This window comes from Cupressus sempervirens, chromosome 3, assembly GCF_028749045.1.
Source record: "Cupressus sempervirens isolate cs-2001-9-10 chromosome 3, ASM2874904v1, whole genome shotgun sequence".
Taxonomy (NCBI): domain Eukaryota; kingdom Viridiplantae; phylum Streptophyta; class Pinopsida; order Cupressales; family Cupressaceae; genus Cupressus; species Cupressus sempervirens.
In genome coordinates, this window is record NC_143120.1 from 19,435,430 (window position 1) to 19,463,152 (window position 27,723).

General features: G+C 37.0%; 1 protein-coding gene across 2 annotated transcripts; it reads left to right on the forward strand.

The window, feature by feature from the left end:
* The first annotated feature begins 376 nt into the window (after positions 1-376).
* Positions 377-27,305, forward strand: PTEN1 (Calcium/lipid-binding (CaLB) phosphatase). Of its 2 annotated transcripts, XM_089818079.1 has the most exons (8): positions 1,594-2,335; positions 3,417-3,459; positions 24,596-24,772; positions 25,005-25,118; positions 25,230-25,418; positions 26,056-26,292; positions 26,380-26,481; positions 26,584-27,305. In XM_089818079.1, exons 2-8 carry the CDS (start codon positions 3,451-3,453, stop codon positions 26,725-26,727), a joined length of 972 nt encoding a protein of 323 aa, XP_089674205.1. In that variant the 5' UTR covers positions 1,594-2,335; positions 3,417-3,450; the 3' UTR covers positions 26,728-27,305. The 2 variants fall into 2 exon arrangements, with proteins under 2 accessions (XP_089674204.1, XP_089674205.1); XM_089818078.1 differs by lacking the exon at positions 3,417-3,459 and having other exon boundaries at positions 377-2,335.
* Positions 27,306-27,723: the final 418 nt, after the last annotated feature.

Sequence of the window (27,723 nt, forward strand, 5' to 3'; positions counted from 1 at the left end):
CTCTCATACTAACACCCATCTAATCACATTGAAATTCTAAACATAATAACAATTAAAAAACTTAATTATTATTTTTTCAATATACGCTAACTAAATTGTCTAACAGGCCCTCCATACGTGAGGCTTCACACCCAAGAAACCAACCACAACAAACAAACATATAAATACCTGTCATCTTCTGCCTCCAATGGAGCAAAGTCAAATAAAGCAATTTAATTCAAAGAAAGAGACCCTACCGAGGTGTATTATTTCCCTTGAATAGCAAATGAGAATGGAGAAAACCTTTTTATACGCTTTTACATTCATTAAAAAAGCTCTCAAATGTTCTACTAATTCAAAAACCTTTAAAAACACCTTTTTTAACTTTTAAATTTTTACCCTCCACCGCGATTCGAAACATATACAGAGCATTCACAGAGTAGGGGAGTATATACACCAATATTTTAACTTTGTACTGGTTCACTATCGGGGCGCCAGTTCGAATCCCCCGAGACGATAACCCCCGCTAAAAACACACAGCAGGCGACAAAAGGAGTTCTGATTCCAGTCAACGCCAAGGAAACGATCAATCGGGTTTTCGTTGCGTGCAGTGCAGAAAATATCAGTTTCCCACACTCTCTTGAGCTCTAAGCCATCACAAATTCCAACAGAAACAATCATTGCAGAGCACTTCTTATATTCATTCTATTGTTTTTGTTCTTCGTACGGCATTTGGATCCAAATGTTGTGCGTGGAAGCCAGTGGATTGCCTGCGAACCCATCGCCGGAGATTGTGGAGATCCTGGGTTGATTTTATGTTGGATGGAAGGGAATTGTGGCTTTGTATGGTCGGCAGCTGAGATGGAACAGAGGTGGAGCAAGAGAAGCAAGCGTAAACATTGTTGCTGAAGCTGAAAGGAAAGCAGTAAGAAAACACAGTGAAGATATAAAAACTTTAAAGATCTTGGGGTTTGTTTATTCGGCCGAGGTTTGACTGAGCTGTTAAATTCGCAGAATCTGGCGGTTTCTCGGCCGAATTTGGAGAAAAATTGACTAGTTTAGAGTGGTTTGGGTTCAGAGTGAATTTTGACGGGGAACTGATACGTGTACAAAATTGAGGTGGTGCTCCATATAGAGCTTGGAGTGAAAATTGCTAAGTTTTCAGCATCTCAGGGCTTCGCGGTTGCAATCGGTAGGAAGCTGGTAAACAGTATCAGGGTTTCTCGAGCAAAATCAGTAGGAAATTGCTAAACTTACAATAGCACGGGGTTACGCGGCCGAAATCGGCAGGCAACTTGCAATTTTTTTAACATCTCACGATCTGCCAACTGAAATCTGTAAGCTTACAATATTTAAGGATTTTCCTGGTCGAAATCGGCAGGAGGCTGGGCTATTTACACAATGTCATGGTTTGTCTCTTTAATCTGGGAGGAAAGCTGTTGAATTTTGAATGTCTCAAGGTACTTGGCCGAAATCGGTACGAAACCGATGCAATTACAGATTCTCAGGTTGTGTCATTCGAAATCTGCAAAGCTCTCAGACCTGGCCTAAATTGGTAACTCTACAAAGTCGCAGGTTTGACTATTTCAAATCGAGAGGAAACTGGAAAAGTTGTACAATCTCAGGGTTTCTTGGGGCAAGCATCCGGGAACGGGTAAAATCCCAAATCCTCTTCGTTTCTCTTCCGGAATTTGAGGGAATACTGTAGAGTTCTATAACCTCAGGTGATCTTGGCCATATCTGGAAGGGAAACTGCAAACTTTTCAAATATCGCATATGTCTTGGCCAAAATAAGTAGAAAACTTGCTTTAATTTTCAAAATCTGAGGGTTTTCTTGGCCGAAATTAAAAGGATAACTGTTGTGTTTTCAAAGTCTCGGGGGTCCTGGGCTGAATTCAGAAGGAAAAGTGTGAAGTTAATAAACTTGCTGATTCGAAGGACAAATTTCGACCAAAAGCTGGCAAATTTATAAATTTCATGTGTTCGCTGGCCAGAGTTGGGAGAAAAACTTACAAATTTGCGGGCGGGTTTATTATTTCGGGGATTTCAAGGGATATATTCAGGGTCGGGCACAACGGGGGCTAAGTTTTCAAAACGGGGCCGGGGGGATGGGGAAATTGGAAACAGCAATCGCCACAAGCTTATCAGTTTTGTGTCAGGGGTTCCCTATATTCGGAACCTCGTTTCAAAGAAGCGGAGGAGGTTGGTCGTGGCGGGATATGATCTAGACATGTCTTATATCACTGATCGAATTTTGGCCATGTCGTTCCCCGCTGAGCACATGAAGGCCATGTATAGGAATCCTCTCTGGCAGGTCAAGAGAGTGCTTGATATGCGGCATGCCGACCATTACAAGGTAAACATTGTTAATAAGTAACAAAGTCCTATACAGAAAAACTTGTTGAAATGTCTTCCTGTGGGATCCTGAAATCTAAAATTAATTGAAGTCGTTGTATGTCCATATGCAGAATCCTTTGAGCCGTATTCTCTTCATACATTTCATTGATCTTCTTAACTTTTTCAAATTCTCATGGTTGGACATATTTAGCTGGGAGTCACTGGGCGATTACTTTGATATGCCTCAAAAATGAAAAATCTGCATGCCAAACTTTTATTTTTTTAAGGCAATACATGTTCAGTTTAAAGAATTTTTTTTTTCTGTTTGCCTTTTCCTGCTTTTTTCTTTCTTTACAATGCTCAAAGTGAGAATTTTTGATTCTCTTGAGCAAAATTATGATCCCTTTTCCCGTTGGGATATTGCTGCAGGATTCAACTGTGTAGTTTTTCAAATCAAACTCTTTGACCCATCTGAGATTTTTGACATTTGTAGGATGGACTGATTTTATTCTCGTCAAATCTGAGATGCTAGACATCTGTAGGACAAACTTTCATGGTTCTTTTTAATTTCTCTGTTAAATCCCTTTGTCATGGAACTTTCAGATAATAAAGTTGAGGGTCTACACAGTAATTAGAGATTTGGATTCCTTGTTTGGTTTTATAAATTTCTATTTTTTAGTATGGAGCGAAAATCCTTGATCCTCGGCCAAATTAAATCTTCCCTTCTGTGGAAAAATTCAGTCCTTTAAAAAATGTAGGTTCAGCATGAACTTGTATGGCTTTAAGTTTATTTAGTATCTTGCTAAATCCTTTAGTCACAGCAATTCCAGAAAATTAAAATGAGGTTCTGCTAAAAAAATTATTATTTCTGGTAAGATTATTTGGATTGAATATTCTGTTTTGTTTTTTCAATTTTCATTTTTGTAGTATGAAGTCCTTGATTCTTGGTTGAATTTAATCTCCCCTTGTTGTATGGGAAAAGTCACTCTTCTTACAAATGCTGATGTGGTTCTTGTTAAATTTGGGATTGCTAGGCATCTGTAGGTCATAGTTTTTCATGTCTCTGTTTAATGTGCTTCTATATCCTTTTGTCACAGCAGTTTCAGAAAAATCTGAAGTTCTACGCAGAAACAAATGCTTTTGGTAAGAGGTTTGAAGTTTGTTTACTTTTTCACAATATTGAATATTTGGGTCATAGCTCTGTTTTGAGGTAAAGTAGTAACTTGTTGTCACTCCCATATTCAGAAAAAATTCAGAAAACTTCTGTGTTCATTTGAATAGCTTTCTAATTTTTAACTCATAATTAGAGAAACATTTTTTTTCAGAATCTCTATTTAGCAGCTTGAGTCGTGTCTGGCTATTCAAGGCAGATTTGATGGTCTTTAGCAGAGAATTAATCCTGCGAGTACATATTTCTTGCCCTTAATTTGGAGAATGACGACTTCTGCTTGTCTGGAATTTTTAGATTTAGCTGTGTAAGAACTTTGTTTCAGGTATTTCAAATTTGTTCGATACTATTTTTAGAGAAGTTTTTCTGGGAATGGAGAATATTTTGCACCAAAATCAGGGACACATCTATTGCACCTTGAATTCTGGATTTTTGTTAGCTCAAGTTCTCTTTAGCTATTTGAAGTTTGATGTAATTTTTCTTTTGGGGGGAAATTCCCGTCTGTTAAAAATTATTTTTGGCACCAGAATCAGAAAAATGTTTTATGTACATGTCAGAAGTTTTCAATTAAAAATTTTAATGGCTTGTTTCTCTCCAGTTATATGAAATTAGTTGTTACTATTTAGTATTTACGTTTTTTGTCAGGGGTCTTAGGTTTAGTAGATTCATTTCTGCCTAGCTCTTTGAAGTTACCTTTGATTTTTTTTCACGGAGGGTTCTGCATTTGGAGGTGCATTTCCTCTATTCTCTGGGAATTTTGGATCTACTGGGTTTAGTTTTATTCAGCTATTTGAAATTAGCTTTGACAAATTTTTGGTGATCTTTTTAATGGTTATTTTTTGCAGCGAAGGTAATTTTATTGTTTATTTTAAATTCATCTACTTTTCATGGTTTTGGATTTATTATTGTGCGTTCTGTGGGGCTCTTCTTATCAAACTCTGATATCTATTTGCAGAGAAATTTTCTGTATATAGGTTCAACTTCTGAATGTGAGATTTTCTTTAGAAATGCTAACACTAAATATCTCGTGGAAACCCTTTCAGGTAAAGACCGTGGCATACAATAGCTTATATTATAAAATTGGGTCACCAACCTAGATTACAAATGTGAGCACCAACCCATAGAGAGCATCAACCCTCTTGGAAGCACCAACCCTGAACACTGAAGCACCAACCCATAGAGAGCACCAATCCTCTTCGAAACACCAACCCTGAACACTGAAGCATCAAATTTTCTGTATATAGGTTCAACTTCTGAATGGGAGATTTTCTTTAGAAATGCTAACACTAAATATCTCGTGGAAACCCTTTCAGGTAAAGACCGTGGTATACAATAGCTTATATTATAAAATTGGGTCACCAACCCAGATTACAAATGTGAGCACCAACCCATAGAGAGCATCAACCCTCTTGGAAGCACCAACCCTGAACACTGAAGCACCAACCCATAGAGAGCACCAACTGAAGCATCAACTCCAGTAGCTGAGGCACTGACCCCAGATGAGCATTGACTCAAAGTCACTGAATCTAGAACAACTCGTCTTTAGAAAAGTATTTCACAGCTCTTAAAAAAACAAAGCCTAGCAACTGCTATATCTACCAAAGTTATTTTAATTTAAGGCACATGTCCAGCACAGCTCAAATCGTTCCAAAAAACACACACAGCTGTAGATAAAAATGGACGACTCCTCCAAAAACGCCCAGTGGTAAATATTAATGCAACCTAAGTTCAAAACACATGACTCCATTCGAACACACAAAACCCAGCTCACTGAAAACATATGCAGTATGTAAAGGCCTGCTAGACTCCTATCATACACATCTCCCACATGCACTATTTTTAAAATCACCCAATCAACACTATTGTTGAATATTTGATAATGGTCTTAAATTATAGTAGTACACACAATTTCCTTCAGAACACCCAGTTTTGGAAGCCACCTCACTCAGAAAGGCATTACAAAAGGAACTGAAGCTGTCTGTCAATTTTAGCCATTACAGCCCAAAGAGCCAAGCTTTAATACAAACAAACATCTGGCCATAGATCTCACATAAGGAAAGAAGTTATGCTCGGCTAAGCCACTTAGCATCTTCACACCATTTTTATCCCACCCTTTGTTTTCTTTTAATTTGAGATAAAGTGTCTACTCTTCAAACCCACATTCTAGGAGCATGAAAATTTCTCATGGCAAAAGTCATGACACAATGGATAAAGAATGATTCACCGTATTTGATTAAATTGTGATTTTAGAATACTCAATTGGTGACATAGTAGATGACATAGCAGGGAAATAGACAAGTGAGTAGTTGACAAACAGCTGAAGTAGACACACAACCAGCTCAAGCAACTAGCTCAATCAATTTTCTTAATCCTCTGAGATTTATACAACCTTGATCATCAACTTTTGACATCAACAACAACATACTTAACAATCGTCCCCTTTGTCATTGATTGCAACCCATTCGAAACCAAACTGAAACAAAGAAGCTCTGAAGTATCACTTAAAGAAACTGACGGACTCTGAAACAAAATTGCTGTCCCCTTCTTAGTCTTCCCCTTTTGACATCAATTGCTGAAACCAACCTGCATACCAAAAATCATTCCGCATAAACGAAAGAGGGCTGAAACATGTAGCTGTTAAATCTCCCCTCTAAGTCCAAACAATCAATTAACGACGGAGTGGAATCACACCCAACTTCTCCCTCAAGAATTCAAATATTTTCTAAGGCAGAGGCTTAGTAACCAAATCTGCAATCTGCTCTCTAGTAGAAACATATATCAACTTAACTAGCTGATCACTAACTTATTCTCTCAAATCTCCCCTCTAAGTCCAAACAATCAATTAATGGCGGAGTGGAATCACACCCAACTTCTCCCTCAAGAATTCAAATATTTTCTAAGGCAGAGGCTTAGTAACCAAATCTGCAATCTGCTCTCTAGTAGAAACATATATCAACTTAACTAGCTGATTGCTAACTTATTCTCTCAGAAAATGATACATAATAGTAATTGTTTAATTCTAGAGTGCATAACAGTATTCTTAGAGATATACTGAAAACCATCCTGCATAATGAAATGGGCCTGAAAAATGTAGCAACTAAAGCTCTCCTGGAGTCTAAACAACCAATCAATGGATATCAACTCAAGCAAGCAAGCAACTTGCTCGATCAGTTTTCTGTTACTTAGAGTAATCCTTTGAGGTTTATACAACCTCGATCGTCAACTTTTGACATCATTGATAACTTACTCAATAATCTCCCCCTTTGTCCTTGATCACAACCCATCTGAAATCAAATTGAATCAAAGAAGCTTTGAGTTGGGCCTTCCCATGCATTTTTTTGGGTTGTAATCTTGGATGTCAATTTTTGCTTGGGGGAACTAAGGTTCTACTTGCAGGGACACCCTTTTCTTCATCAAAATAATGAAGTAGTCTCTACTATTTTAAGGTGTATAATAGTAGGGCACCCACCTTGTGCATGCATACACAGGGTCACATGCTAAGAAATGAAAAGCAATAGTTATGGGCCCCAACCTTCTCTATAGCTACACCATTCTAATTCTAAGAGGAAGAGTCCTCCTCATAGAATACACGTGACATACCTACCATTTCCTGTTGACTCTTTGTTTGTGAATCCCATGTAGTATGTCAATAGGCCAACAAACCATTGGGAAATTGATGCAGATTTATGCAACATCAATGTTACATCCCAAATTTGGACCTAATTTTAAATTTATTTATAGCCGTTAGATTAAATGGATTTTCTTTCATAATCATGTGAAGAAGGTAGTTAAATATATCCGTTGTATTCATTATGTTGACTGTCTAATGAGGATGGTCGCTATCCATTATTTGTCATGTGATGTTTAGCAGTTGCTTGATTTTGGAATTATGGTTAATTATTAAATTCTTTATCTATATTAAATGTTATTATGAAATTATTATGAAACTATTATGAAATTTGTTATTATCATGGGAATATTGTACGGCTGACTGTAGGAGAAGATGAAGGGGGAAGCATTGCTAAATGAAATCAACGGAATGGGATACTAGCTTAGTCCAATTATCAGGTTGAGAGGTATGACCTTAAATTGCCTTGGGAAAGACCTAGCGACTTGAACTTTAGGATACAATTGATGAACCCGCATGAGCTATTAAATAAACATTTTAAAACATAAATTAATTTAATTAAAAATAATACGTACCTCAAAAGGTTTTTGATTGATCTTTCCACCACATCATTATAATGTATACCTATGTACGTACACAGATACAAGAGTAAAGTGACACCATAATATTATTTTTATAAATAATATGATGCCACCTCATAAGTATATCTACGTGCAGGTAGATAGATATAAAGTATAATTATTCTTGATTTATAACCTTCAAATCTTTTTCCTTATTTATTCATTTTTTTGCTAAAAATTGAATGAACACTTGGCATATTTATTTGGCGTCCAAGAGCCAATTCTCTTCTTTAGGAGTTTTGGCTTAATGGAAGCCAAAGAGACTTAGAACCTTCTTATATCATGAAGTTGAGAGAGACGAAAGGCATGAACTCATTATCCGACTTCCTTCTCATCACCCAACTCCTTTTCTATTACTCGATCTCTATTCTTTTTACCACTCGATACCATTGCAGATATCATACGATATCTCTACATTACAAACATTGACAATCTCTTCCACATTCTGCCTTTTATCAATTTTCTTTGTTGAAGACGTGATTATAAGTCACACTGAGTTTGCACTTGGAGATTATTCCGAGGAAGAGCTGAATCTTTAGTGTCTAGCAAGACTCCATTCTTTTCCAGATTATACCAAGTTATGTGGTCAATCATATTCCAAGTTGCTATCTATTTCATTATCAGTTGTTACTGCATTTTGATTACCATAACAGTAAGCTACAATTTATATTCATCATGCTTAAGTTTCATCGGTTAGACCCTCTCTAGGAAGGAGTTGTTTGTGACAAATAAAAACCAAGTATCCATGACATGATATCATAATTTATTTATGCCATTGATAGTCAAAATCAAATGATATTTTTTTGTAAGTCTTTAAGAACACATTCTTCAAATTACAGATTGTGATAAGTTGGAAGCATATAATACTCATGAATCAGTCGAGGATCAACAGACAAAGCCGATTGCTCTAAGATTTGGGCACCTAGGATTCACTAGCTATATAGCCATGGAAAAGGTGAAGAGGTGAGATGGAATTTGCAATGACATGGAAATAAAAGTCAGACATGATACAATAAATTTAAATTAATTTCATTTAATAGCTCATGCTCGTTCATATTATTGTTCCTTTGTTGTCAAGTCGAGCGGTGGTGATTGGATCATTGAACCCATTAGAAAACCTTGGCCAAAGTTGTTTTAAGGAATGTTTGCCATCTATGATCACTTAATGTTAGTAGAGCCAGTTATTCAGACATGTCCGTTCATAACTGTGCGGACATTCTAAACACTGGAATGCTCAGGTCGTTGGACTAAAAGTATCCCAAGCTTGATCTCAGGGGGTAGGGAGGGCCTTTCTATTCAATAGATTGTGTGGGGATAAATATGGTCCGAAGTTGGGAGGTTAAGCCTAAGTCAATGCTTCTCCTCTTACCGAAAACCAAGGCTTGCACAACCAATTAAAGACTCACCGGATACTTCTCGTATGTTTTTTTTTTTTTTTTTTTTCATGTTATGCATTTACTTTACTTATATGCATGAAAGGATAGTAAATTGTTATTATAGTTATTACAGTTGATCATTGTTGCTGTTATTTCAGTTGATCATTGTTATAGTTATTTCATTTATTTTAGTTAATCGTTATTAAAGTTATTACACATGATCATTGTTACAGTTATTTCAGTTGATCATTCTTATAGTAATTTCAATTACTTCAATTGATCATTGTTATAGTTATTTCAAGTGAGCTTTGTTATCTCAGATAATCGTTGGTAGTTAAAAATAGTTAATGTCTCATAAAAAGGAATTCAATTTATAGTTGAGGAAAGCTCTTTCTAGATTACCTTTATTTTGTTATGAAAATCCGTTTGTTACAATTGACACAAGATAATAAGGGGACAAGGATGGAATAAGGGAATAGTGGGTAAGGAATAATAGTAGGATAAAACAAGAGTGGGATAGGATCACAATAGTAGGACAAAAAAAAAATAGTGGGATAGAATCCCCACAATAGAATACATCAATTTACTTGGAGAGTCAATCTTGGTACAATATTGGTGCCAGGGAGGAGGGGAAGCATCCAATGGTATTGTTATCCCCGCTGCTCACCTGGGGAAATCCTCTATCTTGTCTTGGTAGTCCCAATTTTCCTTATCTAATTTGGGTGTTGTAGTTGTGAAAATCCCAAAAAATGTCAATGTGTGGGCTGTAAGCTAAAATATCTAAGTGTACAACCCTAAATTGTAATCAGTTATAATTAGATGCTTATGTATGGACTCTTGCATTGATTTCTAATAATTCCAACTTTTTATTGCTTATCATTCCAATTTTTTTTTACCTTCCGAATTTTTGGACCAAATTTCAATGTATTTGGGGGTAATAGGTAGGCCAAACCAACGTATTCCCCAAAATTCAAACTGGAGACCTGTCTCATTGGTTTAGAGGGAAATCATAAATCCCATTAGCTTTCTTTGAGTTTTGAGACATAAAAGCAACCTACTTCTCTTCATTTGGACAAAAGAAAAGAAAAAGATTTCAAGAGCTCTCCTACAATTTTGCATCGCAAGCTTTCAAGTATTCAAAGCTGTTTTCAAGGCCATCTTCTCCATGGATCAAGCTTCTTTCTCTCATTGAAGGCCAATTAAAGGAGTCAACCATCAAGGTTGAAGATCATAGCTCAAATATCCATACATCCACATTCATTCAAGCATCCATACAAGCATTCAAGTCTTTCTTCTTCCCACCAAGCATTGTGGCAAAGTACAAACAATCACAATGTGAGACATGCCATTCATGATTTCCTTTCAGGTTTTTGTGTTAAGTCAAGCTATTGTACTAACATTCTTGATCACATTAAAAAGCATACTTGAAATGTCAAGGTATAACACACTTCATGATTCATATATAGCCTCTGCTCTATATTAGTACGCTTCTTTTATATCATTTCATTTCAAGGCTGATTCCAAACCTGGCTTTGACTAATGCAATTCCCTCTCTACACAATACTTTCCTTCTTTTTTGTGTCTAGGACTTGGTGGTGCTCACATCAGATCAGATCTGGCAAGTTTTGGATCTCCTAGACAATTTACTACTGAAAATGGTCAGAAGTTTAGGGAACAAGTTGGCCCATGTGACCTAGTCCTGGGAATAGGCTGGCTAGGTGACCTAACTCCCTCAAAAGTACATCAATTTGAAAACACAAGGTTGTTACAACATTTGGTTTTTGTTTTTGGCATTTGCACATGCTTCTTAGGTTTTTGTTAGTTTGTGTTAACAAAAAATTAATCATTTCGCCCATTTCACCTTAGTCCTCTCATCTACACATCAATTTTCCATGTTAGCGAAGGATCTTGATACCCATTTAGCGCTTGGACCCTTCTAAGCCTATCGACCTATCTCTCCTTCCTAATGTACAATAGAAAATAGGATTGACTCGCTTGATCCATTTATCTTATTGGACACTAAGTTTGTTTTAGGTGCTAGATTTTTCATGCCAAGCATGCTTTTTGCCCCACCCCTAGTTCCCTTCGTTTGCTTTTTGAGATACTGGTAACCTTTTCATCCCAATATATCATTCACTTGTTGCCCACTTTTACTCTACTTTTCCCTTATATTGATTGGCAAGTTGGACTTCCCTTTCATTGGATATCAATCATGAGGTAGTTTTGAACCTTGACTCATGACATTTTTCTTTACACTTTCCTTATTTCAATTAACCATAGTATTTCTCCTTCTCACATGCCTTAATGGGTTGACTTCCTCATGGCCCACAAATCCCAACACCCCCACCTAAGGCATAAACCACAAGTCATCGCTGACCCCCGAAGTCCAACACTATTGCCATTTCTCATCATCATGCTCACCCACTTCTCTACATGTTTAGGGGATTGTTTATGACTGGTGTTGATGTCATCACGATTCGGGATAGGGTTTTTGTCATTCAGAAATTAAAAGGGGCATGGATATTTGTGTAAGTTGTACTGATGAAGTGTAATGTCCCCTTTGGTATTGCCCTAAACCTTGCCATAATTTCACAAATTCCATTAAAATAAAAAATGTAAGATGGTGAAACATACAAGTTTACCAATTAAAATGTCTTTTAACAAAAAAAATTCCGTATTTAGTGCTTGCAACCATATTAAACTACACACACACACATATATATGATTTGTATTAGGGTTAGTAACCACACATGCAAGTACAAATATATATAGTCATCATAAGTCATTAGATAGGTCATGTCATATCTACTTTCAATTCTAGTATACAATCACAATAGGGTCTGAATGAGGGAGTATGATTGGTTGGCCTAAAGTAATCCTTGCACTAAGCCGAAGAGCAAGCACTTACCTTCTTTCCTCCAGGTGGCAAGCACATTGGACATCCAACATGGGCTGGTCTACCTAGTGGGGTGCTTGCATTTGCTCTCCCTATTCATGTTTCATTCATCCTCTAATGACTTGTGATTTTTCCAACAATCAACCATGATAGAATTTATAAAGGAAATTGCAATAGGGTGCGCAGGAATCTTCCTATCTAAGCCCAAGAGCAGGCACTTACCCTCTTGGCCCCAAGTGACAGGCACATTGCACATCCATTAAGAGGTGGTCTCCTTAGATGGTTACATCTGCTTTTATTTTTTGCATTTCCTTGTCCATACAATTGCTTGCCGGGTTATTGATAAATAGATTGATGATTTTGAATATGCATTTTCACTCAACAATTATTGTTTCTACTATTTCTTACCACTATACTTGTAGAATATTGAACTCTTTCAAGTTATATATTTCAGTCTACTGTTAAGATTTAGGCAGATGTGTCTTAATGCCATTCTTCTTTGGATGCTGATTACCACTCATTGGATGAGTGCTGATGCTCCTTGTTTTGATGCTTTTGTTCAATTGTTGTCTCTTCTTACATACCTTTAACTTATTGCTGAAAGGTTGTGTCTTTTTTGGCCTCCAATCTCTCTTCAAGAGGGGCATCTCTTCCATACTCTTAATGTCCCCTTAACTAATCTTAATTGTTTTTAAGCATGATTGATCACTGGGTTAAAGGATTTAGAGAAATAATCACTCATTCAAAACAAGGTTGCTGTTTTGTAGACTCAATGTCTACACACTCCCCCCTTCCTCCAACAACACTTTTGTAGTGGCGTTTTCATGTTGACAAGGCCCCTAACATGTGAAATCCATGGGTGGAATAAATCAAAAGAGAATTTGACATTTGTTGGATTTTGTGTGTTCTCCTGTGCCTCTTGTATGTTTTTATACATTTTGTAAGAAATTTTCATATGTTTGGGGATGCAACGGTTAGAAGAATGACAACTCCAACTAGAGAGTTTTGTACAACAAATTGCAACTCTAAGGCTGTACTATTGTCTCACTCGTGAGGGAGGATTCGAGGACACAAGTACCTCGTCTGACCAATTGCTAGGAAGGAACATTACTGTAGTATCAAAGCCAGTGACCTTGCCAGGATGTGAATAGTGAGTCCAAGTTTACATTCAGAAACGACGGTACCACTCGGTAGAATGGGAGATTCACAAGATCCCATTGCCGAAGTCGTGTCATTGTTAAAAGCTCACCAAGAATCAACTTCAAATTAATGACACCCGATGACTCATTGAGGGAACATTATGAAAATTGGCCGAAGACAAAATATTTGTAGAACACAATTGACATTGTGACAACTTAGTTATGGGAAATAGAAATCCTCATCTTGCACATTCTTGACCGTGCATATTGACTTTCCCTCCATAAATGGAGGCACCTTGCAAAGATCGGTAACCAACTTTTGAAGAAATGCAAGAACAATTACTGGAAGATTGGAGGAATGCAGATATGGAAGGGGTTACATCTTACAAAGATTATGCTGAGTTAAAAATGAGGCACTTCGGTGGTGGCAACTATGGTTACTTCAATGATGATCTCAAAAGGAAGTTAAGCAAGGTAAATTTGTCTCCGTTTGATAGATCTGGATCAATCTCTGCTCAAGCATGGGTAATGAAAGGTGACACCTATTTCCAACTTAATCCCATGCCTGAAGAGGAAGCAATTAAATTCACTGCACTCCACTTGGAAGGACTGGCACACAAATGGTGGCATCATAGTATGGCTCCTCTTGGTCATGTCAGACAGTGTAGAAGAACAAGACGATTCAGTATTCGAAGGGGATAGTTGACAATTTTCCAAAGAGGTTAACTAACTTAAATTGTACAGAGAGGGAGACCGCATCAGTATGGTGAGGAGACATCATCACTCTTGTTGGCACCTTGAGGTGCACAATTTTTTGGGTATGATGAACCCCCCAAGGGTAGATGGGTCATAATGATGTTGGACAACCAGGCTATACTTAATTTTATATACCCATCACTCGTGAAGTGAAGAGGTTTACCTATGGAGGCACATGTGGGATTCCAAGTCAAGGTGGCGAGAAGAACTCTCTTATCATGCACCCATTTGGTCCCACAACTGAGCATTACCATGGGAAACCACACGGTGATAGGCAACTTCTTTATAGTAGATTTGGATGACATGAAGTTTATTCCAGGCTTTCGGTGGATGGAGACTTTGGACAAGTACACACAAAGTTTCAAGTGAACGAAGTTTTTCAAAGTTGATGGAAAAATGGTTGCCTTGAGATTGATGGCAAATGATGGATGGGAGAAGGTTTCAACATGACGGATGGAGACCATCTTTTGACATGATGACATTACCTAGGCAGCACATTGCTTCATGTTGACGTAACTTATAAAGGGTCAACAAGTGTACTACCAAGATGATGAGCTTTAGGTCATATTGGATAAACATGATATGGTTTTTCCAACATTCCACCTAACATACCTCCACACCGGGGTTTCGAGCATACTATCGAATTGGAGGCTAGCACCAAGCCTGTCATCACCACATTGTAACACCATCCCAAGAAGTTTTAAAGATGAGATTGAAAAGACAATTCAACAACTTCTCGACAAGGGATGGGTCTGACCTAGTTCTAGCCCCTTTGCATCATCAGTGGTATTAGTAAAAAAGATGGGACATTACACGTGTGGACTATTGTGCATTGAACAAGAAGACAATAAAATATAGATACCCCATTCTCAGGATTGATAAATTGCTAGATGAGTTGCATGGTGTAGTTTATTTTTCCAAAATAGACCTTTGTTTTGGTTATCAGCGAATTTGCACAAGAGGACAAAATGTGGAGAAGATGGCTTTCCAATGTCACTATTGTTACATCCCCTATTTTGTTTATTTTGAAAATTTCGTTCAACCATTGATATTTCAAGTGGTTTGTTTAAATCAGTTACTTTTGAAGTTCATATGAATGGAAATGTTTGTTGATCGTTATGTCTCATGTGAAGGGGAAGATGTTAGATAAATTACCTACTATTACAGTTAATTTGGTTATTAGTAATGATAACTAATTTTAGTTGAAGGATGTGGAAGAATGCTTTCACCATGCTAATTCTTCTTGTAGGTAGCAGCGACAGGGGGAAGCATTGACAGAGAGGGAATTGGGTATGAGAGCACCATCTTGCCACCAAAGCTAATAGGTATGAAACTAAACCATCACGGTTAGGGAATGCAGGCTAGGACAAACTAGACATATGTCAAGTGCCCACCATGAGCTAACTAGGTCATTAAATCAAATAAGATATATATATATATGTGTGTGTGTGTGTGTGTGTATGTTTGTATATACATATATACATATACACATAAACATCTATACACACACACACACACACATATATATATTTGTAGAGCTATACATACATACATACATACATACATACATACATACATACATATATATATATATATATATAGATTGATATGAAATCGCATAACCAGTTCTGTCATAAAAACCGAATGACCTTGTGAGCACCGAAGTCTACTGTAATAAATCATGGCAATGTTTCAATAAATTTTTATGTAATGATTAGGTGGGAAGGTCTCAATCACAAAGACATTAAAGCATTGGTATGTCTTTGAGACCGAAGGGATTACCTCTGGGCAGTTTATTATCTAACGTGTAATTCATTATTGAACCATTGAATTACCTCGTAATCATATTTAGTAACTCTTCCTTTAGGAGTGGGGAATGTCTTGCAAAATTGAGAATTATGTTAGTAATAATATAAAAAAGAAAAGTAAAGCTAAGTCTAGAAAACTATAATCGAGTCAGCTAATGGGGTTCGTTGAGGAATGTCTTGTTTGTCAAGTCGAGCGGTGGGTGATCGGGCACACAATGTCCATGTAAATCCCTAGCTAGGGTAGGATTTAGTGGCAACTGATGCTGCTTTGATCACTAGAGGTTAGAATAGCCTCTGGTTGGATGGATAGGCTTTCAGGAGGGATTCCAAAGTCTAGTCGGCAGAGTGGTTGACACTACTATGATGCTTAGGTGGTAGGATGAGATGGTGGTCTCATGCCCTTCCTGCGTAGGGTAGGGCCATTCTCAGTTGAGAGTGAGAGGGGAAATGAACTCATCCAAATTTGAAATGCTAAACAAACTGACCCACTCATGATATATCATGTACCTTGGAAAGGGCAGGATAAGCCCAAGGAGGGAAACGAATATGATGCCCAGGGATAGGGTGTCCTATTTCTTTAAAGAGTTATGTTAAAATCCTACTTGTACCCTCAGTAGAGGGAAAGTTTTGAAAATAAATGTGGTTGCAATTGCAACAAGAAAATCTCTATCATATTCATTGAAATTAATGATAACTAATGACATTGTGTACTTATTCTTTACTTAAGAAAACAATTATTATCACATCTTTCTTTCAAATGCTGAACATATGCATGTAAACATGATATTGACAAATAATTTATGTGTCAGGAACCTTAATCAAAATAATATGGCAAATAGTGAAACCCACAACAACGATCTCATGCAGAATGAGGTGGGTTCCTTGGACCAGCTGGTCCAAATGTTACTCGACACACAAACTAGAATGGAGAAAATGGAAAAGAGAATGAACGATTTAGTGACCCAACTTGGACAAGGGTGGGAAGACACTCATTCTTCACCCCACCCTAGAGTCGAGCCAAAACCATTTGCTCACAGTGACCAAGAAAATAGATGCCCTCCAACCTAGTTGGAAATCCAGAAGAAAAACCAAATAGCCATTGAGTTGTCTGCTGATATTAATGAGATTAAGCCCCCTAGGTTTGAGGATTTGAGTTTGGGGATGCTGTTGAGGATTGATTGACTGAAATAGAGAAGTATTTCGACATCAAGAGTGTCTCCGAATCCTCCAAGGTTGTTTGGGGAATCTAGTAGCTTACTAGGGAAGCTGCTACATGGTGGGAGAATAGTAAAACTGAATTGAACATTAAGACCACTAATATTACGTGGGATAAGTTTGTCACTATTTTCAAGCACTGATGGTTACCTCAATCCTTTTTTGATCAAAAGGTGTTAAGACTTTCAAAATCTCAAACAAGGGGACCTAACAGTGAACGCATATTGGGAAAGGTTTACCTGACTTTTGAAGTATGTTCTTGCTTGTCAGCAAGATGGGAATTCCAAGGTCAAGAAATTTGTTATGGGGTTGAACAACAAGATTAGGGGAGTCGTATATGTGCTAGCACCCCAAACCATGGCTTAGGGAGAAAGTGCTTCAGAGTCTACTAGGAGATGATTTCTACAATCAAGTGCGCCAAACCCTCCAAAAGGACCTTCATGACATCATATACAGAAGTTATCGACTGGAAACAAGTGGACTCTTAAGGTATAAGGAAAGGATGTACATACCTAAGGATTTTGGAAACCGCAAAATGATTTTGAGGGAAATGCATGCTGCCCCATATTTAGGACACCTGGGATAACAAAATGCTAGTTGATACGAAACCACTATACTTTTGGAAGAACGTGAACTAGTTAATGATTTTTCTATTTCATGTGCGCATCAGTTAGATTTTCAATTTCTCTTTACCATTTGTTAGTTATGATATTCCACAAGAATCAGTTAATCTTTTATAACAACTAATTCCCTTACTTATGAACATGTAGTTTGCTCATTTTTGAATTTTAATTAGAAGTTAGAAAAAGGATATGAATTTGGTTCATTACAACTATGACATTATGAGTTTTTGGTCATGCCATGTGGGTTAACAAATGTGCCAGCCACATTGCGGTCCTGCATGAACCACATATTCAACAAATAGCTTCGTAAGTTCCTATTGGTATTTTTTGATGACATCCTCATTTACAGTAAAATATGGGAAGAGTGTTTGAGGCATTTGGATAAAGTCCTTATGATTATGGAGGTGCAATTGTTGTTCGCCAAACAGTCCAACTGTGAGTTTGGGATCATAGCGATATTATAGTTGGGATAATTCGTTAGTAGATATTGAATTTAGGTCCACCAAGAAATGATTCAAGCTATTTTGGACCGGCCACTACCCAAAACTCTTAGAGTTGTAGGGATTCTTTGGGTTGTACAGTTACTATAGAAGATCTGTAAAAGGATTCTATCAGCTCAACGCACAATTGACGAATTTGACTAAGAAGAGATCTTTTCACTGGAGTCTTTTCAGTGGAGTGAATAGGCCCAACAAACCGTTGATAAATTAAAGAAAGCAATGAGTACTTGTCTGGTTCTTGCATTGCCAAATTTTACTCAACGTTTCATCTTGGAGTGTGATGCCTTTGGTGGGGGCATTGGCACAGTGTTGACGGAAGATCTTCACCAGATAGCTTATAAGAGTTGGACTCTCACATAGAGTGAGTGGTAATGTTCCATCTATGATAAGGAGATGCTGGCCATTGTGTACACCTTGACCAAGTTTCAACAATACCTAGTGGGTGTCAAGTTTTCCATTTTTACCGATCACAACAGCTCGAGATATTTTTTGGAATAGAGGTTTTGAATGAGAGACAACAAAAATAAGTAAGATTCAGCACTTTGACTCTGACGTTGCATATGTAAAAGGAAAGAATAATGTCGTGACAGATGATTTGTCAAGGAAACCCACCATCTGCTCATTATCCTAGATTTCAGCCGATTGGAAGGCATACTTGTTGGTGGAATACTCCAAGAACACTTTTGCATGTAAGCTAGTGGATGGCAACATCTAGGACGACTGATATAGGGTAGTTGACAACATAATCTACAAAAAGTTGTAGATCTACTTAGTGCTTGAATCCACAGTGAAATATTTTTTTTGAAGGAAATGCATGACTCGTCATTGGTCGGACACCCAGGCTTCCTCAAGATCTACAAGTGGATCAGGGAGCGATATTCATGGAAGGGACTTAAGAGTGACGTCTTGTAGTACGTTCCAGAATGTGTGACGTGTTAGAAAATCAAATCCACACATTAGCGGTGGGCTTGTTGCAACCATTGCTAATACGAAAGTAGAAGTGGGATAACATTTCCATGGACTTCATCGCTGGACTTCCAAAGGTACATGGCAGAGATTGCATTTTTGTAGCAATCGACCGACTGATGAAGTATACACATTTCTGGGCTGTCTCCACCAAGTTCCAGGTTGTACAAGTGGCAAACTTATTTTTTAGGAAGGTTTTCAAATTGCATAGGTTGCCGCAAAACATAGCGAGCAATAGGGGTAGTCGTTTTCTCAACACTATTTCAGCTTTTAGGGACATAATTGTCGCCAAGCTCCATCTATCACCCCTAGATCGATGACCAAATATAAATGTGAATAAGTGGCTAGAAGGGTACCTCTGGAACTATGTTTGGGTGCAAAAAAAGGTGTGGGCTAATGGTTGCATCTGGGGAGAACTCTATGGTTATGAACCTCTCCCATTTGTGAACATGGTTTTGGGTGACAGCCATGCGCCGAGAGCAAAGGATTGGCTTCAGGAAGGTCAACTAATTTTGAGGTTTTTGAAGGAGAATCTCTACCGAGCACAAAAGTAACAAAAAATGTATGCTGATAGGCATCGAATTGAGAGAAGCTTTGAGGTGGGTGACCTTGTATATCTTTGACTATAGCTACACAAATAGTCATCTTTGAAGATAGGTGATAAAGAGAAGTTAAGGCCGCGTTTTTACGATCCTTACCATGTGACCCAATGCTTAGGGGAAGTCTCATACGAACTAGAATGGCCAAAAGGAAACCATATCCATAATGTCTTCCACATATCCTTCCTGAAGAAACAAGTGGGACAAAACATCACCGTATCAGATGAGTTGTCACCCCTCGATGAAGAAGGGAGATTGCTATTGGAACCTCTGAGATCCTTGACACCTAAGAGAGGAAGCTAAAGAGCCAAACCATCAAGGAGGTTTCTAGTACATTGGAAACATCTGTCGCTCGACGCCACCACTTGGGAGGGAGAACAGATTCTGGAGCATTGGGGCTACAATTGCTTGAGGACACGCAATTTTTGGGACGAGAGGACTGCTATATCCCCATCATTAAAATAAAATAAGATATTTAAATTTTGTGTGGGAATGATTGATTTATGTCTCGGGGCCCATTTTCTATTTTAATTATTTTCCAGGTGTTTGCCGTCTCGTGTATCGGTGATAGGGGTTGAAGTGTCTTAGTTTGTGATTAAATTTCCTCCATTTGTTATAAACTTTTAGCTCCTAAGTCACCCGTCTGTAGGAATGCAAAGAAACATACTTAATTTATCATTAATTAGAAAGTGTATGCTTGCTTGTGTTTTTGGTTCTCATGTGACAAATTTTATTAAATGCTCTAGGAAATTACTCCAAAGGCGCTACAAGATAAGATGGTTGAAGAACACAGAAGATATGGATTGCTGCCAATTCAAATTTTGATCTTACTAATGTTATCGGTTTAAGTTCTAGGGATAGCATTTAGTTTGTTTATATCGGATATGGTCTGTGGCCTATGGACAAAACCATATCCCTAATTTACCGAGAATAGTTTTTGATCAGTAAAGGTTGATTCCTTGTTTAGACTCTTGACTTCTAAATTACATATATATGTGTGTGTGTATAAACCTTTGAAACATATAATATATGGAGCGATGGTTATGAAGTATTGGAATTGATAATTGTTGTGAATATATTTGTTCATGCATTGAAACAACATGTGTGATTAAGTTTCCTCTCACCATGAGAACTAGAGGAAGGGCCCCTCTCAAAACTCGGATGAGATTGTTCTAATTGCTTTTTGATTTAGGATTCTGTTTTGTGACTCTTATTTGTGAAGAAATTTGTATTTGATGTGAAGTAATTCATCTTGAGTATCAGATAAGTTGTTTAACGGCTTTGTTATGATTTGCTTTGAGTAGTGAATCTCAGATTTCATTGCGACTATTTTACTTAAAGATTAATCTCATCAGCTTTTGAAGACAATTGCCGCATTTTGTTATAGCTTATTATTCCCTATTGCAATTCATATATTCTGTTGTAAACAATGAGTCTTTTATCTCTACTATAACTCATATAATTACCTCATTCCCATGAAACTCTCGACCTCTTGTCGCAATCCCATATTCCCTCCATAACTCTTAAGTCTCCTGTTGCTTTTCACTGCTTTGCTCAATAATTGTTCTCACAGGTCTCCTGTTGCCACCATATTGTTACAACTGAGTCTACTCTATTTCTAAATGTTAATATATGTATATTTGAGCACTTAAAGGACTCTCAGTACTTAATTAAGTGTGATTATTAATTTTAAATTTCAGTATTGACATTTAATTGATTGGGTGTAATTATCAATATGATTTCCACTGTGGGTATTTGATTGACTAATGTATATCTTGGTAATTAATGTAATTAATTGGATCCAGATTTCATTTTGCATGTGTGAGTTCTTTTAAGAGAGTTTTATTCCTTGGAGTGTGCATTTTGATTCAATAGTTAAAAAGCTCTTTGATTTGATTCCTTAGTGTGTGAATTAGATTGCATCCATAACCAGTTGGTCTACTATCTTCATCCCTTGAGCAGATTGCCACTATATCTCTCATCAGCTTACAAGTCCTGGATTAACACTCTTAGGATATTTCAGTCTAAATTATATCTTAAAGCAACTCATCAAAATAGACCCCAACTTTGCCCTACAGTCGGCATGTTGTTTTCTCCCTTGGGATTTTTTCCTTTGACAGGGTATATATGTCCATCAGGTTGGTGGTTGTAAGTATGCGATTTGGTTTATTTCTTATTTGCAAATTCCATTGGGAGTTTTGATGTAGTTTGCCATTTTAGAAATGAAAGACCGTCCCTATTTGGCTTGTGCAGTTTTGGTGGAGTTCATCCCTCACCCTATTTTGCCCTGTCTCTCTGGCTTCAGACCTGGCAAATTTGAAGTATTCATTTGTACTTATATTTTGGTACTAATGCAAATTGGAGGCATCTTTGGTACTTGGCTTTATCTCTCTATGTTCTTTTGCAATTTTATTTTATGTACTAGTCCTTTGTAATTGTAACGCTACATTGAAGTCGAGGATTCCTGTTGGTGCACCCTTTGACATCCTTCCTCCATTGTACGCAATCCACTTGGTCACCCACCCTTCAACATCCTTCCTCCATCGTACTCAATCCACTTGGTTGCCCACCCTTCAGCCACTCCTCTTTCTTCCCTGTACACCATCCCCAACAACCCATTGTACGTGCTCTTCCCCTTCCACTGTGAACCTTTTCCTGTACGCCACATTCCAGCCATTCCCGTCGTACGATGACACCCAAGGCTATCCATCCATATGCCAAACCCACATCCCCTCCATCATATGGTGACACAATACCTTAGTATAACCCACTCGTGCAGTTAGCTTGATACACTGTACGAACAATATCTCACACACATTGTATGACAGATAGGCTGTATGCCCATTTGCAAGTTGACTTCATGTGGTCTCCTCCATTGTTCGTTGCCAAATTCCATCTCGAAGACCGTACTTCTATTTGGCCTGTGAGGTAGGATTCTAGGACACATGTACCTCATCCGACCAGTTGTTAGGAAGGAACATTACACTTTTAACTTTGTTTGTTCAATTGTAAATAAATAAATATAACTTTTAGAGTGTAGAAAGAGTCTACAAATGCATATCTTTTGTGATAGTATGTGTTCATCACTGTTTGCCAATATTCAGGGGAATAATATAAATGTAGTTATTTATTTCTTCTCGCCACATTTTTTGATATGAGTGAAACTAACATTTGATGCTTGTGGGATAGCACCAATGCTTTCAAATGATATGTGATATCCATTCCTTGGTTCCATATGGATCTTTGAAGTTTTGGTTATGGATTGAGTATGTTTGTTGCAATAAAGTGTAATATTTGATTTGTATACAAAAACGCGTATGGCTTTGTTGATACTCTCCTTGGTTGTACTTCTCTCCTTCTTGCTATTTATGACTCAATTGCCTGATGGAATAGGCTGTAATGTCCCTGTTTGGGATATTCCTAAATGTTGCCCTAAAACCATAATTCCAATTAAAAATAAGAAATATAACACATTTAAGTGTAAACTTTATTAATTGAAATGCCCTTTATAAAAGAGTTGACATTAAATCATAAGCTAAGCTAACATGTGTTTTGACTAGCCATCAATATGCATCGTGATATCGTATAAACATTATTCATAAAATCCAATTAGGGCAATAGCCATTCCAATAATAATCTCATTAGGATTTGTTGGAACATATGCAAATTGTAATCTCAAAGTTCGCTGCCCTTTGTATTGTGAGAGTATGGAAGATTGGTTGCCCTTCCATCACTCAGTTCACCTTTGAGGCTAGTTGTCCTCCTTGATCAAGCCGAGGAGTGTGGAAAGCAAGTCTTTTATTTCAACTCTTTGCCTACAAGCATGAAAGGCTGGTCATCCATTCCAACTCAGGGTAGCATACTTATAAGAGCACAAAGTCTGGTCTTCCTTCACATCTTGTAAACTCAGAAGGTTGGCTGTCCTTCCTATTTGCAATCCATTTCTCTAAATTAATAATGAATTATTATAGGAATCTATTGTAATCATGACATGCCAAAGGTCAGCTATTTCCAGTATTTTTTTTCATTCAAAGCTGTTCACATTGAGAAACAGGTTCCTTGTAATTTCATTTCAAATTCAATATATGTTATTGTTCGTATTGAAAAACCAAGTTCATAAATCAAGTTTGAAATCATAATTTTCTGCGAAATTGTGGCTAGAATATTTCAGTCTTTCTGATAAATGGGTGCTGTGATAATATGTTGTTGTGGCTACCATGATAACGCTTATCAAAGTACCCCAAACAGGCTTGGGCTTGGTGATGTTGCAATATTTACCTGAGAAACCATTTATTTTTTATCAACTTGTCATTCAGAAATTTTAAATTTGATTTCAAGCTTCCCTTTTGCATGTTGCTTAACTGCAAAAGATTGCTTTTTAAATAGAATATTGCTGTCTTTGTTTTCTGTCTTTACTTTGATTTCATTTATGGTCATCATCTACCTGTTTGCTTCTAAAATTTAAGGGCTATTCATAATTTTTGTTTCGAACATGAATAGTTGCCAAATTATTGGAAAATGGTGTAAATGCCTACCAGATGGCTAATGCTTTCAAGGTCATCTTTTGAATGATTATAGGTGTTCGCAAGCATATGGTTCCCATGTATTTTCATGGTCATTGATTATTCATCAGTAATGATTTTCTGTGATCTGCTACATAACTTATTTCTCCAGGGACATCTATCAGTTTGTCATATAGGCATTCTATATAGATGTTTTTAATTGCCATTTCTTATTTGTCACTTTGACATTCTTGATATAATTTTTGGCATTTATCTTCCATATATTTTTGCTAAGCTAAAGTTGTCCAAGCATATTAGCTTTATAGTTTTCAAAGAATATTCTCTAGTATCTATGATCCATGTGGCAAAATTGATAATTAGTATCTTTGATAATTATGACAACTGTGTGTTATGGTTGAAATAAAATATTCTTCATGCTTTTATCCTAAACTTATTTGTCTCCCTTGTTTCCCACTGTTGCAGGTGTACAATCTGTGTATAGAAGAATCATATGATCCAGTACACTTTCACGGTCGTGTGGATGTTTTTCCATTTGATGATAACCATGTCCCTCCATTATCATTAATGAAGCTGTTTTGTGAAAGTGTATATGCTTGGCTTTCAAGTGATCCTCAAAACGTGGCAGTCATACATTGCATGGTAAAAAGTTTTTCCCCCAGCTTCTTTAGAGACTTAATCTGAGGGCTTATGATTATATATCTTGTCATCTGCAATATTTGTCACCATGACAGAAGATCAAAACAATAATCTATTTCTGCTGCACCTCCCTTTAACACTATTTATGGTTTTTATGTTATCCTATCTGGTAAATAAGTATGTGCATAAACAAGTCAGAGTCATGATTATTTTTTGTGTTCACTTCTTATTGCAGGCAGGCAAAGGCCGAACAGGTTTGATGGTATGTGCATACCTTGTTTACACAGGAATGCCAGTGGATGAGGCTTTGCAGTTGTATGCCGATCGTCGAACCACCAATAATGAAGGAGTAAGTGCAAATCATAAGACTTCTTTACCCCAGTAGTGAACTATTAGGTTAATATATGTTATTGTTTACACATATCTTAGAAAAGTATTTTTCTTCTTGTCTACTGCATAGGTCTCTATTGCAAGTCAACGACGCTATGTTGGATATTGGGGTAGGATACTAACATTCACAAGTGGACCACGTCTTGGGCCTCCTGAAGTGCACCTTCCTCCTGTTAAAAGCAGAGAGTTACGAAGAATTCGCTTATATGATACTATAAATATTAGCAAAGTCCTGTTTGTGATTTCAGAATTAAGAGAGGTACACACTGTATATCTTAAGATTGGTCCATACTTACACATTGTTAATGTAAAGGAGGAAAGGTGGATTTGCTTGTCAGTCAGTTTACAGGTAGCACTTACTATGTATGTGTGTTTGTACTTGTATCAAAATCTCTTCTTTTTTATTAGTTACTCTTTCAATATCCATTGCACATAGCAAAAGTTGTAGTTTTGAATAAACTCTGGGATATATGGATATATATAGATCTTAAACATAATTTGAGATTACTTGTAGTTGTCTGTAATAAAGTGTTGATGGATTTTTTTTTTCTAGTTGTATAACTTCAAACATCTTACTAGAATTATTTTCAGTGCAGATTTGTTCTTGCTACCTAGTAAGATGCTATTTCTGAGATATATGTATTAGAAACATTTATAACAATCAAGTTCTATTGAGAAATGATTATGTTCAGTGCAGATTTGTCCTCTTCAACTAGTAAACTGCTATTTTGAGATTTATGTAATAAAAGTTAAAACCATTCATTATAATTTATAGGTATCAGAGTTTATGGTGGCGATTTTTAGAAGGGAAAAAAGTAAAACGTTTATCTTTACAAATTCCAGCATTTTTCTCTATTTTGATGCGATATACAGTAATGTTATTCTTGTTGCAACAGGTACCTTATCAGTTGTATCAACCAGCAGTAGAAATTGCTCATAACTATTGCAGACCTGTCAAAAGAGGATACTATAGGACAAACAGTCCCAGATATTATCTATCCTTCCTGCGCAAAGAAGAGGATGAGAGGAAAACTGATCAAGAGCAACCCCGTTTTGTTGTACAAATGGATACAGAGAGTTCTGCAATCTACAAGAAAACATGCCTCGACTATTATTTTGAAAAACCCCTACGAGTGAGAATTGTTCTTTTCTTGTTAATGTATCTCTTGCTGCCTTAGCGAAATTGATCAGCTGATTTTGTTTTGAAATTGATTTAACAGGTTGCTGGAGATGTAAGGGTGGTTTTCTATGATAAAAATATAGGTGGCAGGCTCTTTTATGCTTGTTTCAACACTGCATTTATTACAAATAGCATGTTACAGGTATGCTAACATGTGAAGTTGTAGTTTATGTAACTTTTTTTTCTTTGTGATGATTAATGTTGTCAAGAAGTAGCACAAGTTAAGGCATTCTGTATTTCTCAGCTTTCTCAACAGGACCTGGACAAAGTAGGGCGTAAAGGGAGATCTATATGTGGGCCTGCTTTCTGTGTGGAATTATTGTTTGGACCATCTGAAGCTCAGTATCCAGGATTGTCATCACATGAAAGCACTGAAGATTCTTTTTAACCCCATATTCAAGAATGGCAACTCTGTTTCTGAATGCTACTAATCTTACCTGACACAGCTTCTAAGTCATCATTCTTGACTCTTCATGGCATGCATTTATATCTAAATGGATTTACGGAAGGGCCTTTTGTATCATTAGAAACACTGTCTTGCTTTGCCATGACTAATATGACCCTTATTTGTAAAGTTCTAATATAGAATCAGACAAGAATGTGAACTTGGGCCTTGCCAGGTTGTGCTGAAGCTTCTGTTATTCAGTTATCTGTAATTGTGAACCCGGCTCAACTTTTGTATTATCTGGCATCCTTGCAAGTAGTGGTTATGAAGGCCATGATGTCTTGCATCTTGGTTGCAGTCTTCTATACAGGCAGATGCAGATGTCTTCATATGTTTCTGTTAGATGCAGGTATGTTAAACATTAGTTTTTTACATGGTAGTTGCTTTACAATGGAGGAAAATGCATGTAGAAAGTATTTAAAAATAGACAGAAAATATTTTGGTTTTGTACTTGTTACAACTGGGAAGTATGATTGCAAACCTTATGAAAGAAAATAAAGGTGAACAAAAATGGTGTTAAAGATTGCTTCTTTTGAACAGTGGAAGATTTATATAGGAGCTTTTAACAACCCCAAGCACTATTGGAATAGAAGTATGTAAATTTATATTTTAAAGCACTATAAATCATCCTATGGCAATGGCATATATAGGCTTTATATGACCATGGGTGCTGGCCCTTGATTTTTTAATAGCTGGGGCTCATATCCTCATGCAAAATGTGGAGGATGATTGATTGATTTTATTTTTCAATTGGATCACCGTAGATGCTGGTCCTTGATTTTTCAGTAAGAGGGGTTCATATATTTATGCAAAATGTGGAAAACAATTGTTGATGATTATTTTTCAATTGGAAATCTCTGTAAAGCTTATAGGCTGTTTTGTGTATGCCTAGACAACATTCTTTAAATATGTAAATCTGGGTCCTGATCTAGCTCTATA